Source organism: Diadema antillarum, unplaced genomic scaffold, assembly GCF_040938485.1.
Source record: "Diadema antillarum isolate AM-2024a unplaced genomic scaffold, OU_Dant_1.0 seq00001902_RagTag, whole genome shotgun sequence".
Lineage (NCBI taxonomy): Eukaryota > Metazoa > Echinodermata > Echinoidea > Diadematoida > Diadematidae > Diadema > Diadema antillarum.
This window is the reverse complement of record NW_027272568.1, coordinates 23311-38139: the sequence shown is the minus strand read 5'-3', so window position 1 is coordinate 38139 and position 14829 is coordinate 23311. Positions and strand designations below refer to the sequence as shown.

The following is a 14829-nucleotide window of genomic DNA, read 5'->3' as shown; positions in this document are numbered from 1 at the left end:
ATACATGTGAAGGTACAATTCCAATCAAAGTCAGGGTTGAAATTATAACCCCCCCCCCCCCCTCATCATACATCTGGGCAGCTCATGAACACTAAAGTTTTGTAGATTTCGCCCACTTTCCAGGAACTGCTTGAGTGAAATTACTTTACCATGAGAATGCACTTTTTTCCCAGTGAGGTTGGATTGGGTAAATATTGGCGGAGCAAAACTTCTTTTTTTTTCCCTTTCTCGCTCTCGCTCTCTCTTTTGTAACTTACCTCAGTCAAGCTTGCTATCTTTCATGGTACTGCCAATGACCACAATCACCATACAAACCCCTTTTGCCAGTGGGTACATATTGACTCAAATTAACACCTTTCCCCTCCTCCTCCAACAAAACTTTCTTTCGACAAAGTTTCCCAAACACTGCGCATTGTCGGACAGAAAACACTCCAACACCCTTTTGTAATGACATCCTCCTCTAAACAAGCCGAGATGTCATTTACACTCCTTGATCAAACTGCTTTGTGCACCTTTGCACAATTGGGTTTCGGGGGAGAGAGGCCACATATAGAAAATCACTTTTTTTATCAAGGTCCATTAACTCTGGCTCGCAGCACTTGATGTCTAGGTGTCATGTTTGCCGAGTCTATTGAAATAATCAAATCAGCGCAAAGTTTGGGGACGTTTACCTTGTTGGAGGTGTTCAGCCTTTCCCTCCTTTTTGCCAGTCCTTTCATGGTGATTCCCAGTCTCCTTGTCTTAATTTACTGATAAAAAAGGAAAAGACAACACCTCCGTATTGAAAAAGTGGAGAATTTTCCATCATAATTGTATTCAAATAAACATTCATGGTGGTTGTACGTACAGTAATTTACAAGTTTGTTTCTGATGTGATGTTTCAAAATTTAGCACAAAAATACCAAATAATGCTTCTTCCATCCCTCCATACTGGAGGATGATTTTATCTTGTTGACTCAAACCATGGGTAGTCCAAGTATATTTTGTGGAACTAGTTGGACACCATTGGAGTTTGTCTCGCAAATTTGGTCTAGTTCGTAGGTTTTAAGCTTGCAGCCCCTTATATAAAGATCACAAGTTTAGGACACAGATTGCATGAAAGATTTAATTTGCTTGTTTCATATCTGCATTAATTTTGTATCATGCACATGATTTGTTGATGTATTTTTGTATTTTGACCAAATGTCTTATAATCAGACATTTTCCTCTTTCATTATATCTGGATTCTCTTGCATAAAAGTGTAGGTCAAATATAAGTCAGAAAATAAAACATAAGTCTCTGAATACTCTGACATATGTTCAACTGCATCTTTTTATGCAACAGGGCTGTGGTCATCTTCCTAAAGGAGTGAAACTTTGAATATGTCTTCTTTTCAGCTTTGTAAAAGAATGTTTACTGCAAAGTGGATATCAGAGACTGATTCGTGTTTCTGGATGATTGTCTGTGTGGTTTCCATCTACCAGCAAATCTGATTATGTTGTTGAAATCATAGTCAAACAAAATAGCATGATGTGGCCCTTAGGGCTGTTTGCTTTGATCAAGCCACTTGTCAACAAAAGTAGACAGATCCAGAGTGAGTTTGATGTCTCTCTTCCTGGCATGTTTGGATAAAGTTGGATCTAGGGGTATCCTCTTTCCAAATACTTGTCATACTTGGTGAAACATGAGTCAACACTTTGGAGATGGTTCCAAGAACTGACACGTATCAATCGTAATATTTGTTGGGATCGGAGAGAGGATTGCCAGTCCGTAAAACCAGCTTTGGAGTTATCCTAAAAACTGCAAATGTGAGAGTAGATTTGTTTAAAAGACTTGACTTTGATTTACTTGCTCGATGGTGGTCCACTTTAGATTCATGTATGCAGTGTGAATGGAATGCAGCTGAAAGGTGCATCCATAAAGCTAGAGTGAACTCACCATCTTTCGAAGGTAATATTAGCTGCCAATTGCCAAACGTTAGAGGGATGGGGTTGTACCAACATTGCAAATAAAAGGTTTCATCAAGCACAAAATTATTGTGTAAGATTCATAACCAACATGATTTGCAATTATGAATTTACTTGTCATTATCAGTGCTTTAATGTTGACTCATCATTGCCATCATCACCATCTGCAGCATTTTTACCATTATCCTGATCATCTCACCATCATCATCACGGATATGATTACTATCGATCTTCAACTGAAAACAATAATCTGGCTGTATTGCATCTTCCTTCACCTTACAATACCTCCACTTGAAGCTTGCCAATCAAAAGACATCTAGGTCTTTACTGAGTCATGTGCTTTCTGTCTAATCCCACTGCAGATATACCAGGTAGCCTATGTCATCGTCAAAGCTGCCAACTCGCCACGCCCTGGCAACTGGGTCCTGGAGCGGTCCTTGGATGGTGAGATGTACAAGCCATGGCAGTACTTCGCCATCTCCGACAGCGAGTGCGTGAAGCACTACGGTGTGGCGCCCTCGCGGAGCATGCATCACTTTGAGCACGACGACGAGGTGACGTGCACATCGCTCTACTCTAAGCTGGAGCCGATGGAGAACGGGGAGATCCACACCTCCATCATCAATGGGAGGCCGAGTGCAGAGAACCCAAGCCCGGTCCTCTTGGTAAGATGCATTCCATTGGTAGCAAAGTCCCTCTCTTTAACCCCCAGCCCCTCTGTCCTTGTACCCTGTCTCTGAGTGTGAATCCACACCATGTGCAAGCTGGCTTTGATCAGTACTCTGAAATTGGACGAACAGAATGGTAAAAGGTTTTATCACAAGCAGACTAAAAACAGGATTGTTGTGAAATTTTAAAATGCAGGTGTTTTCCTTAAAGGGAAGATAAACCCCAAGAACAATGTGGATTGAGTGAAAGCAGCAGCATTAGTGGAACACATCAGTGAAAGTTTGAAGAAAATTGGACAATCGATGCAAAAGTTATGAATTTTTAAAGTTTTGATGTTGGAACCGCTGGATGAGGAGACTACTAGAGGTTATGACGTACGAGTGGACAACAATACCAAGAAAATCTAAAGAAAATTCTGCAAAAATCCATTTTTCATGAAAATTACAAATTCCATCAAGTTGATATTGATATATGTTAGGGGTAGCAATTATTCCCCCTGCTTTCTGAAAGCGGTTGGTCCATTGTTTTTTCATAATTCTAGAAAAGTGAATTTTTGTTGAATTTCCTTTATATTTTTAGCTCACCTGAGCCAAAGGTTCAAGTGAGCTATTGCGATCGCCCTTCGTCCGGCGTCCGTCGTGCGTCGTGCGTCGTGCGTCGTGCGTCGTCCGTTGTCCGTCGTCCCAAACCCCCCAAAATTAAGGAATCTGTAAAAATCTTCTTCTCTAGAACCAGAAGTGATAGAGCTAAGTTAATACTATGAGTTAGTACATTGATGACTGTAGTTTCAAGTTTGTTCATGGCAGAATCAGGGTGCCCCCCTTGGGACCCAGGGGAGGGGGGGGTGGGGAGGGGTCCTAATGGGGCCTAAATTGTACATTTTCATCTTCTTCTTGAGAACCCCATGACCCATTTTCACCAAACTTGGCAGGTAGCATCCTTAGGGGGTTAGGAACTCAATTTGTTAAAATGGGCACCATGCCCCACCCAGGGGGCCCCCAGGGGGCCCAAACCCCCCAAAATGAAGGAATCTTTTAAAATCTTCTCTAGAATCAGAAGTTATAGAGCTAAGATAATACTATGAGTGAGTACATTAATGACTGTAGTTTCAAGTTTGTTCATAGCAGATCCAGGGGTGCCCCTCTTGGGGGCGGGGGGTGGGGGGGGGGGGAGATTGGGAAGGTCCAAATAGGGGCCTGAATTGTTCATTTTCATCTTCTTCCTGAAAACCTCTTGATGGATTTTCGTCAAACTTGGCAGGTAGCATCCCTAGGGGGTCAGGATCTCAATTTATCAAAATGGGCACCATGCCCCACCCAGAGGGCCCCAGGGGGCCCCAATCCCCCCAAATTAAGGAATCTTTAAAATTTGGGCCCTTATTGTACATTTTCATCTTCTACTTGAGAATGCCTGGTCAAATTTTAGTAGAGCTGTGAATGATTTAGATTAGTGACTGCGTGAAAGGTAAACTTGCGATACTCAGGTGAGCGCTAGACCCGCGGGTCTCTTGTCTTTGTATTGTTGTCCACTCATACGTCATATCCTCTAGTAGTCTCCTCATCCAGCGGTTCCAACACCAAAACTTTAAAAATTCGTAACTTTTGCATCGATTATCCGATTTTCCTCAAACTTTCACTGATGTGTTCTACTAATGTTGCTGCTTTCACTCAAAATTTTTATTTTGCAACGTTATCCACGGCGCGATCTACACGCGAAGAGCATTCATACGTCATTGAAAAAACTGCCTGTGTCATTCCCACTAGGCAGGAGGGATGATGCGTGTACACTCGTGCTAATATGCACTTAGTTGACTCAATACAGCACTAGTTTATGTGAATTTTATGAAAAGAAATAATAAATTGTGCAGGAATTATGAAAAAAATATTGTTTCTGTGTATTTCATTGATAAATCCTCTTCATTTCAAGCCATCTGTAATCACATCTTACCCACTTGCGAATCGACGTGTCCATAATGTCCTCGAGCCCCCCCGAGATAGCTCTGGCACATTCCATTCAATGACGGGGTTTTTATTTTGCAACGTTATCTAATAACTCTCATGTAAGCAAGTTCTTGCTATGGCTAATCTACATATGTATTTTGTAATGTACCATAATCTATCTATGCTGAGATAGCCTAATTCAAATTTGCAGAGACATAGAAAAAGATTTGTTTTACAATCGTGATACGTTCAACTACTCATTTACCCTGTGCTGAAATCCGCATGTCTGCTCCGCACATGTTATCGCTATCGCTCAAACTTCGATCGCGATGGCTTGTGTGTGTACAGCTTGTGCTAGTGTGACGTGTGTGGAGAAGCATATGGGGCTGAAAAAGCACGAACTCCACGTGGTGTAGTAAAAAACAAATTGGACGTTCGAAGTCGTACATTCAAGAGCTAAAACAGACAAATAGCGAATTCAAAGTCCACTGAAAAGGTCTTGACATTGTAATGTATGTTCCAAAATCATGTCTGGCTTAGTTTTGAGAGAATTTTCTACACGCACGAGATCAGGAATGAGATCGGTGAACTGGCTAACAACGTGTGTACTGTGAACATGTGACTGGCTTGTGCACATGGCCTAGCTAGGTGATCGTGAGAGTGCGGCAAGAACGCTAGGAATGCACCCGAGATGCGGTGTGTTGCAAATTCTTGGGGTGAAATTAGACTTCCTTGTTCAGCCCGTCTAGTATCTATATTTTTTTTAATAATTCTAATTCTTCATAAAATCACGATGAAAAGACTTCATATATTCATTTTATATTTTAGAAGCGTAATATGAAATATTTTGGGGTTTTTTTCAGTCCAAGAAAAAAAAATAGTTTGAATAAAAAAATAATAATAAATAGTCGTTCTTGACTCAAGTCTAATTTCCTGCGCCTTCTTGCAGTTACCCCGCAGTTGCCCATGCATAAATAATCAGCTGTTTACTGAGTCGTACTAGTGTACCACCCTACTGCTCTTGTTCAAATTGAGAGGATTGTTATTTTATCGGCGGCACTTAGTTCTATAACCTCATCCAATAAAAAGACAAATTCAAACATCAAATGGTGTGACAGTTTTTGTCAGAATTCCCTATCAATTTCAACTTGTTGCCAGGATAGTTTTCAGATTTCACTTGCTTCATTATCGAAGCTGTTTGACATTTGAAAGAACTGCTCCATAAGAAATCACCTTTCATTTGTTATTTATTTTCACAAACAAGTATTTTGGTCACTTGAATATTTCTCATTATTATTTCAATGTCATGATATTTCATGATGGTTATGTATTCTGTCTTTACATGGCAAGATGGGATTTTTTTTTCCATCCAGGGTCAAAGAAGAAAGTGACAGGAAGGAAACCAAAAGGATAGGGAGGAAATGAAAAGGATACAATGAAACACCTGATCAGCAGGCTCTTTTTTTATTACAATGGTGAATGCAGTACATCAGAATTTAAGTACAGTTCTAAATAATTTATCAGTTGAAAAATGAGCAAAGAAAATGGATTTCATCGAGTTCTAAATGAAAACTAAATTAGCATCGCCATTATGATTTAGATCTAGAACCTAGTGCTAGTACTACAGAATAGACCTGATGCAAACTTGTTGTCAAGCTTTTGGTTGAGTTTCTTCAGAGACACGAATTTTGGTAGCACAATACCCGAGTGAATAAGAAAAAGGAAAAAAAAAGAATATAAATACACAACTGTAATGCAGGTCTCTAGACCACTCCCGTGCACGAGCGAGCATCAGCCCCCGTTTCTTCAGTGTCACTCTCGTCATTGGCCTAGGCTAGGCTACTCGTGTCGTAGTTTTACTCGCCATCATCAATGTCATACATGGTTACACAAAATAAATTACATCTTGCCATCACCTCAACCACAGCAAAACCCTGAATATCACTCCCATCATAGTCACTCTCAGCTCACAAAACATATCAGCAAACGATACAGACATCGCAGACCTAGCTAACTAGCTCTAAACATAGTTGTAACTACGCCACGTTAGACATTAGTTGTACACAAAAATGAAACGGAGGTGAAAAACTAGTAATGAATACACGAAGATCATCAACGATGGCATATTACCGTAGAAAAAAATACACAGAACATCTTGCACCCAAAAAAAAATCGAGGTAAAAAACTACGATGAGAAAAACTAGGGTGAAAACACGATGCTTGGAAGACGAACGATGAAGACACTACGGCAAAAATGCTTACACGGAAAACAAACGAGTGGGTACCACACAAACTACGATGTTTTCGCACATACGTAGATAAGCTACATCGTGTTCAATCAAAAAACTCAACAAACACTAGGACAAAAACTCACCTCTAAATTGTTGCAAACGAGATAATCACTTAGAAAAAATGAACAAAACACTCTCAGAAGTACGATTGTACTCTGAGAATGAAAGATATAGAATGATACGAAAGCAAAAGAGAGAAAAGAGAGAGAGAAATGGACGGGAAACCTAGAGAAGTTACCCACACTCACTAACGTAAATGGAATTCAACACACACACCCCCGTGCCCCAGCATAGCAGTACACCTACACACACAAGGAGATATCGTCAAGCACTCTATGAGGAGATCGATATCACGATACCGCGCGTAAGAAATCACTGCAGTTGCTGGGGCAACAAAGATACATGCGCGCTGTAAACATGAATATTGATTAGTTTCTCAGCAGGCTCGAACCCCTGGCAGGTGTTTTAGCCAATAAGAGACATTCTAAAATATGTTTCTTTGCATAAATTATTTTTCTGAGTCCCAGTAAGGATCTCTGTGATTGGCTAAAATTATTCTACAGCTCCTGGCCAAGCCTGAGGTCCTAGGACGCCCTCTTTTGGTCATAAATAATAAAAACCACGTTTTTTGTGGGAGCTGACGGGGATGGGTTAAAGGGTGATGTTGGTGGCAACTGCATATTATGTAAATCATGGAGGAGGTAATGATATCTATTAAAAGAGTCTCACAAGTATATCCTTGACCCTCATACATGTTATGTAACCTCTAAATTTGTCCTTTTTATGCCTCCGCAACAAAGTGGCCGGAGGCATTATGTTTTCGGGTCGTCCGTCCGTCCGTCCGTCCGTCCGTCCGTCCGTACGTCCGTCCGTCCGTCCGTACGTCCGTACGTCCGTACGTCCGTACGTCCGTCCGTCCCGTTTTGTTTTTGTCGATATCTCAAGAACCGTGTGGTGGTTTTACATCAAACTTGGTATGAGGGTATATCCTTGGGGGATAATACTTTGTGTGGATTTTAGGGTCACAGGGTCAAAGGTCAAAGGTCACAGGTTATTTTGTGGAAAAAAAAATTGAAATTTCATGTTTTTCTCCATATCTCGCAAATGGTTCAAGGTATCTTCATGGAACTTAGTATATGCTTGTACTGATGGGCAGTGATTATCTAGGGAAGTTGGGGTCGTGGGTCAAAGGTCAGGGGGTCAAAGGTCAAGGTCAACTCCTCAAAATATCAATACTTTCCTTAGAATGCAATATGCCCGAAGGTTTTTTTTTAAAAAACTTGATGTATGGCATGTATTACCCAATATATATTTTTGGGGAAGTTTCTTGCCAAAAGGTCAAAGGTCAAAGGTCAAAGGTCAAGTGAAAGTGCTAAATTGCACTTTTTCCTCCATATCTCGAAAGTAACTCCAGGTATCATCATGAAACTTACATATTTATGCATGTTCAACCTAACAGTGATTCTCTTTGGAACTGTGAGGTCAAAGGTCAAAGGCCAGGTTAGATAATGCTATTTTCCCATTTGATACTGAAATTATTCCTTTCCTCAATACCTTGAAAATTACTCAATGCATAAACTTATAAAAGGGTCAAAAGTCAAGTAAAAATCATCAGTTCCCCAAATACCTGCACTCTGACATTTTAATCATTCATCCAATTGAACCTAGTTCTAGGAAAGTGAACATTCAGCACATTTGTGTCAAACCTGTCCTTTTAATATTTTGCCAGTTGTGTGAAACTGTCATCACACATTGTCAAGACATTGTACTATAGACCTATTAGGAGAACCATGCATTATGGCGGAGGCATATCAGTAGCCGTAGCGATATGTCTAGTTTTGTTATGAAAGCACCAACAAGTCTGGTGTCCCTTCTGTCGAAAATTTGTTGTAGTGAATTAACACAACAGTGACAACTTATCCAGGGGAAAGTGTTACACTTGCTGACTCATTGATCATATTTTATGATATCTTTGAGTACATATCAATTGGGGAGTTTTGTGGTGATACCATCACCTTGTAGTTGTCATGTAGTTGCAACCAATATCCCTGTGTGGTGAAATATATGAAAATTTCTTTTCACAAGTGAGATTTTGATGAATTTGCTATTGATGAAGTCATCGAAGTTACCTTTAAAATGATGTGGAAATTGCACTCTCACTCCCAACACACCTTTTTAAGTCTTTGATATCAATGCTTTACAAATGAAAATGCTGGACTTAAGACTTTGAGGACTTCAAATGGCTTTTGTGATTGTTTATTGAATATTAATGATATTTCTTTGGTCATTTTTATTAGTATTGTCATTAATATCATCGGTGGCTTTGTACATATTCAACCAAAATATATTTTGGTCAATTTGTAGTGAGTTAACCCGTTGAGGACAAGTCCCGAGTATACTCGGGCAGGTGTCTGTGGGAAATACGTGTTGTAGCAAAATCAGTCCATCCTCAACGGGTTAAAGAGGAACAATACTAGACATATTTACTTGACCACACTAACTGTGCAGCAATTGAGTAGGACTCCATCGTATGAAACCTTCAGTCTTTTCTGTATTTTTAACTTGATCAGTATGTCAGTAATGTTCTGTCACTTAACAGCTTCATTCAGCTTTTCCTTCAGTGGACAACTTTCTTTTAACTTTCCCTTCAGGTAAAAGTTTGCTGGAAATTCCTTAGTAATTTCTCTTAGAGTAAAGATTAGATTTAATTCAGGGTAGCTTTCTTGGTGGAATTTACACACTGATATCACCATCAAAATTGTGTTTATGATAACTTTACCTTTGAGATATTAACTCAAATGTAACGACATTCCACAGTGAGGTTAATCTTGCATGATGATGAGTAAGCTGATTCTCCTGCTCATTAGGACCTCTAGCAGCTAACTAGGGCAGACATACCTGTAAACCTGCCTATGTTTGAAGCATTCCATATATTGATTCACCAGTGGCAGCATGTGATCTACAACCAATAGGAGCACATGAAAAAAAAGAAAAAGAAGCGAACACTTAAAGGAACAGGTGGATCTATTTTCTATTGTACTGCAGTTGGCAAGAAACTGTTTTCCCCTGGAGAGAGAAAAAGAAAAGTAGCAACAACAACATTGTAATCATCAACATGAACAACAGTGACAGAAGAAACAAGTGTAGGCCTTTTTGTCCAGCACAGTGGTTATCTTGGCATTGTTCTGAGGAATATGAGATCACTTGTACATACAGTACAGCAGTGAGGAAAATTGGGAGTGACATGAAGTGATATTTCACGGGGAAAACACTCCCAAGAATGAGATGGCACTTGACAAATAAAGTTGTAATACACGCCTGAAATTAAAGTACTGTTCTCAACAATACATCAAAATGTAAATTTTGTAGTGGATGTGAAATTATGGTGCTGGGAATTCTAAATGGGGAGAGATGCAGACCTCACTTTATACAATGTCTAAACTTATTAAGCTGAAATTTTATATGGGTCATAAAATTCCGAGTGATTTTCTTTTTTAATTGTTTAAATCAGACAACCAGACCCAGATGTACAGATAATTTGAGTGATTTTCTTTTTTTTTAATCAGACAGCCAGACCCAGATGTACAGATAATCCTAAGTGACACATAACTGATCAAAATGAAATCAGTCATGCCTCTTTTGTCATGTGTAATTACATTTCAGAGCACAAGGATGGTCACCTTCGAGAATGGCTTACAATTTATTCAGAACACATACCATCAATAAGGAATTTTAGGATATAAGTGGTACTGAAAGCCTTTTCAGGTCACTCTTGTAAACAAGTGAACCTGTATAGTAAAGAATAAAAAAGTCACTTGCAGGGTGGTGCTGTTATTTTGTTTCCCTTACTGTACTTTACTTCTTTGGATTATTGGTACTTGATGATTTTCCATCAGCTTTTCAGGACTAGATTATTATTATTTGCTAGCCTACCCTCAGAGCTTAGAATTGATGTGTATCTTGTATTTAATGTTGCCAGAGTATATCAGTAAATTACATTAGAAAGCATACTGTTTATTTTGCTAAGAGATGACTTCTGTGCATTTTCCAATTTTCACTGGTGCTTTCAACAACAACAATAACAACAACAACGAGCTTGTATAGAAAATAGCAAGTTTTAAGTGTGTACATATGCCAAATCATGACAGGTTTGTCAAAACTTGAATGAAGCACCAGCTACAACTGCCATGAAAACTTCAATTTATTGCTTATAAGGTATTTTCATGGACATCCACAAATCTTGAAACATATGACACTAAAGTCACAGTAACATTCTGAGAAATAAACACTATGATAGAAGACAAGATAGATTCCCAAATGGATCTCATGTTTGTTTATTTATCACACAAAGTAAGTGTTGGTGTGCCCTTCTTTTAACTCTCTGATTTTGATTGGAGGGGTTTGGTGTGAAACTGAAGTGAATTATGAATGAATGCTCTCGGCGGTTTCGGTTCGTGCTTTGGTCGGTTTACAGGAACAACAAATTGACACTTGTCTCAGGAGAAATTCTTGTTTGTCTTGGAAACTGGATCGTTTGTATTTTTACCCCTTTTTTTTAGTGAGATGTATGACAGTGAACATGCAGGAGAGATATTTTCAGCAAAACAAAAAAATCTACCCAATATCTGTTTGAATTTGCCATGGGAATGTATTCTTACAAGCCAACCTGGATTAGTGGTTTGACCATTATTGGCCGGCCTGCTTTGATTGTAACTTGCCAGAAGTACATCTGTTGGCTATTGTTACCATGTGAGTCTTAACCCCTTAGCAACTGAAGATTCTGTACATAATGGCCTATGGTTCCCTGGTAGATACATCAATATTACTCTCATTTTGACAACTTTTTAGATGATGTGAAATAGCTCACTGCATGTTTATGTTTGTCTATTATAAGTTATGTTTATTTGAAAGCCTATTATTTACCAAGAGATTGGTGTTTCACAGAAGTAATTCTGACATACTTTTATTGACCTTTGACCACTTTCAAATTACATTATTATATATTCTATATGAAAACTAAAAATGGTAAAGCATAAAACTATATAAAACAACATCAACAACAACAACAACAACAACAACAACAACAACAACAACAACAACAACAACAACAACAACACGGAGAGGAGATTTCAGGCGTTTCAGTGGCTAATGGGTTAATTGCTCTTTTGCACCTATATGTACTATTGATCTATACTCACTTTTGATGGAAATAGTAAATTTTATGATGATGAGAAGACGATTTGATTACGTGTACTCATAGTGAAATTTGCAGAGTAGATTGATACATGGGTGATATGAACCAGTCAATGAAACACACATGTTTTCCTTCACCATACAGCACATGTGTGCACACACACCCACACACACAAAGACACAAGACAAGCATAGGATGACGTGGATGGCTCTGTGATTTTTCAAGAGAAGCAGCCATAGCTAGTTCAGGAGCTAAAAGATTAAATCAAAGCATTTACAATGTAGAATATAATATTTGTGTGCAGGACTTACTGTAGGTTGTATTAGATACATAGAGAAACTGCATGAGGTCAAATTCAAACAAGAAGAAAAGTCTTGTGCCAATTTTAGGGCAAGTCATGGACTTTGAGAAGCATATGTTGTGCATACACATCCTGTTATTTTTAATCAAGCTTCTGGCATTCATTCATTCACAAGCTGCACAATTTGTAGTTTGTTTGGAAGCTGGGTAACAGAGAGCACAAATGCACCCGTAATGAAACAGATTTGTCATGCAATTTCAAGGTACTTGTCATTTGAAAGAGAGAGAAAAAAATATAAATCGTCCAGGATTGTGAAAGATGAAGTTACAGATGCTGATTCAGACGCGGTGACATTTGCACCTCTAATGGACTCCTTTCAAATTAATGTCAAGTGAGAGGAGTGTGAAGTTTAGGTCAGATTGCTTTTTGACAAAGTGCAAATAAACTCAACTCCAAACTCCTGAGGCACAAAATGTACTTGGTGCCTGTTGAAGAAAGAAATCTACAATAACAAGTTCACATGCCTTGGCTGATTGATACATCGCGCAATAATGCTCGTCTATTACTTTTGGAATTCCACTGGTGCATCTCTTTGTCATGCGTTTGATTAAGAGTAGAAAACCTGAAAAAGCGGGCCGACTCAGCTCCATAATAGCTGCATGGAGATGTCGACTGAAGGGTCAGAGAGATTTTGAGGGAGATGCCATTTCTGTGGAAAACAGTGGCAAGCTTGTTCAGTTCAAAGTTTTTGGCTCTGTAAGAATGGAACTTTGCTTCAAAATGTATGCATTGTTGTGATGCCTTTATCCTTGAAAGAAATCTTTTCATTGCTTGTAATGAGACAAAATTTATCTCACTCAATCTGTGCTCATTATCTTGATGCACAAGAGATGCTGTATTCTATTGACAGTGCAGAAATTGAAGAAAACATAACAAATTTTAGACTAAGAAAATCACAATATTATGCCGTAGTACTAGGAGCAAATTCAGGGCAGTAAATAATTAACAGTCAGATAAGAACAAAGTAAGCCTATGCATTAGTATTCTTATACTGTAAAAGTGGAAATTTTCGCGGTGTTGACATTTTCGCGCATTTCGCGCAACCAGAAGCTAGCGTGAAAATAAAAGCACGCGAATATTTTTGCGTGCCATATGCTCCAGTAGTTGTGTCTTGATTCCGCGGAATTAAAAACACGCGAAATTCTTCTTACCCGGCCAAGCGCAAAAAATTTGTCGCGCGAAAATATCCACTTATACAGTATTGCTTCAGTTTCTTGCATATTTTTACAACAACAGTTTTACCATTGGTGTTTAAGCTTGCAAATGTGGGGTTGCATACATTGTAATATGATACAATACCAAAAAAAAAAAACTTATCAATTTGATATCATTTGTTAATAAGTATCTACTTCAATCATTGTTACTTGTAATTCATAGGGGAATATCTGTGAATTTCAATACATCTCAGAACTGATGTGTAATAATGTAATACACATTGGAGAATATTGTGCCTAATGAATCTAAGCTTTAGATTTCTGATGCAGATTAACATCGGCACAAATAACAGTTATGCCCAAGGACAGTGTGTACACATTTGATGATTGCAGTAATGACAAGTAGACAAGTATGAATACGGAGTGTGACATTGTTGGAAAGTCTGTTTGTAATAGATAATGGTATGATGATGCATTTATAAAGTGTGTCATTAGAGCAAGAATCTGGGTCAGCGTTACAAAAGATCTCAAGTCATGGCCCACTTTTTGATGTTGAGAAGTGTGCTATCAAGCTCATCTATCCTAAAGACCGTTGTCAGTGATGAGATCAAGCTAATAAGTTTTCATCTGACAGGTGCGATAATCTGATAGTTTTAGAATTTAAGGACATTTATCATCTTTAGCTTTTCACCCTCTTTATGGCACAATACTAAAAGGGATGGTATAATTTTGGTTGAGATGGAGATTCAGGTTTTAACTTTTTCCTGAGATAATTAGAAACCACTTACATTGAATATTACAGAGCATAAGAGGTATTCAAACCAAAAGGTATTCAATTACTTACATTGAATATTAAAGAACATACAATTCCAAGAGGTATTCAAAGTTCATTAATATTGTTTGATGAAAATCAGTTTTAAAATGGCTGAGATATCCAAAATAATCTAATAGTCGTACATTGCATTCCCAGTGCAAAAGTTTTTGAGTATATGTACATGATATGAGATCAGGCCTTTGAAATACAAACAAATACAAAAAATGACAAGAAGCAAATAGTGTGGATAGATGACACTCTTCAAGTGTCAGATATATACAGTCTATGCCCCCTGACATAAATGATTGTACCCTGCTGTGAGACCTTCATTTCACCCCTGAATTAGAGGCGACATTCATGTGGGAATCTCATTGGTCTCATTTTCATCTGTTGTGACATATGTCCAACTCACCCAAAACATTACACTCGGAAAAACAACAACAACCACATCCTACCCCT

At 38.6% G+C, this 14829-nt stretch overlaps 1 protein-coding gene across 1 annotated transcript in view; it reads left to right on the top strand.

The window, feature by feature from the left end:
• Nucleotides 1-14829, top strand: part of LOC139713073 (laminin subunit alpha-2-like) — a gene marked incomplete at its 3' end in the record, with an annotated part of 181906 nt that overhangs the window by 144161 nt on the left and 22916 nt on the right. The window contains exon 3 of the mRNA XM_071624832.1: nucleotides 2310-2612. Coding sequence (XP_071480933.1) covers nucleotides 2310-2612 — 303 coding nt within the window. The remainder of the gene's footprint in view (nucleotides 1-2309; nucleotides 2613-14829) is intronic.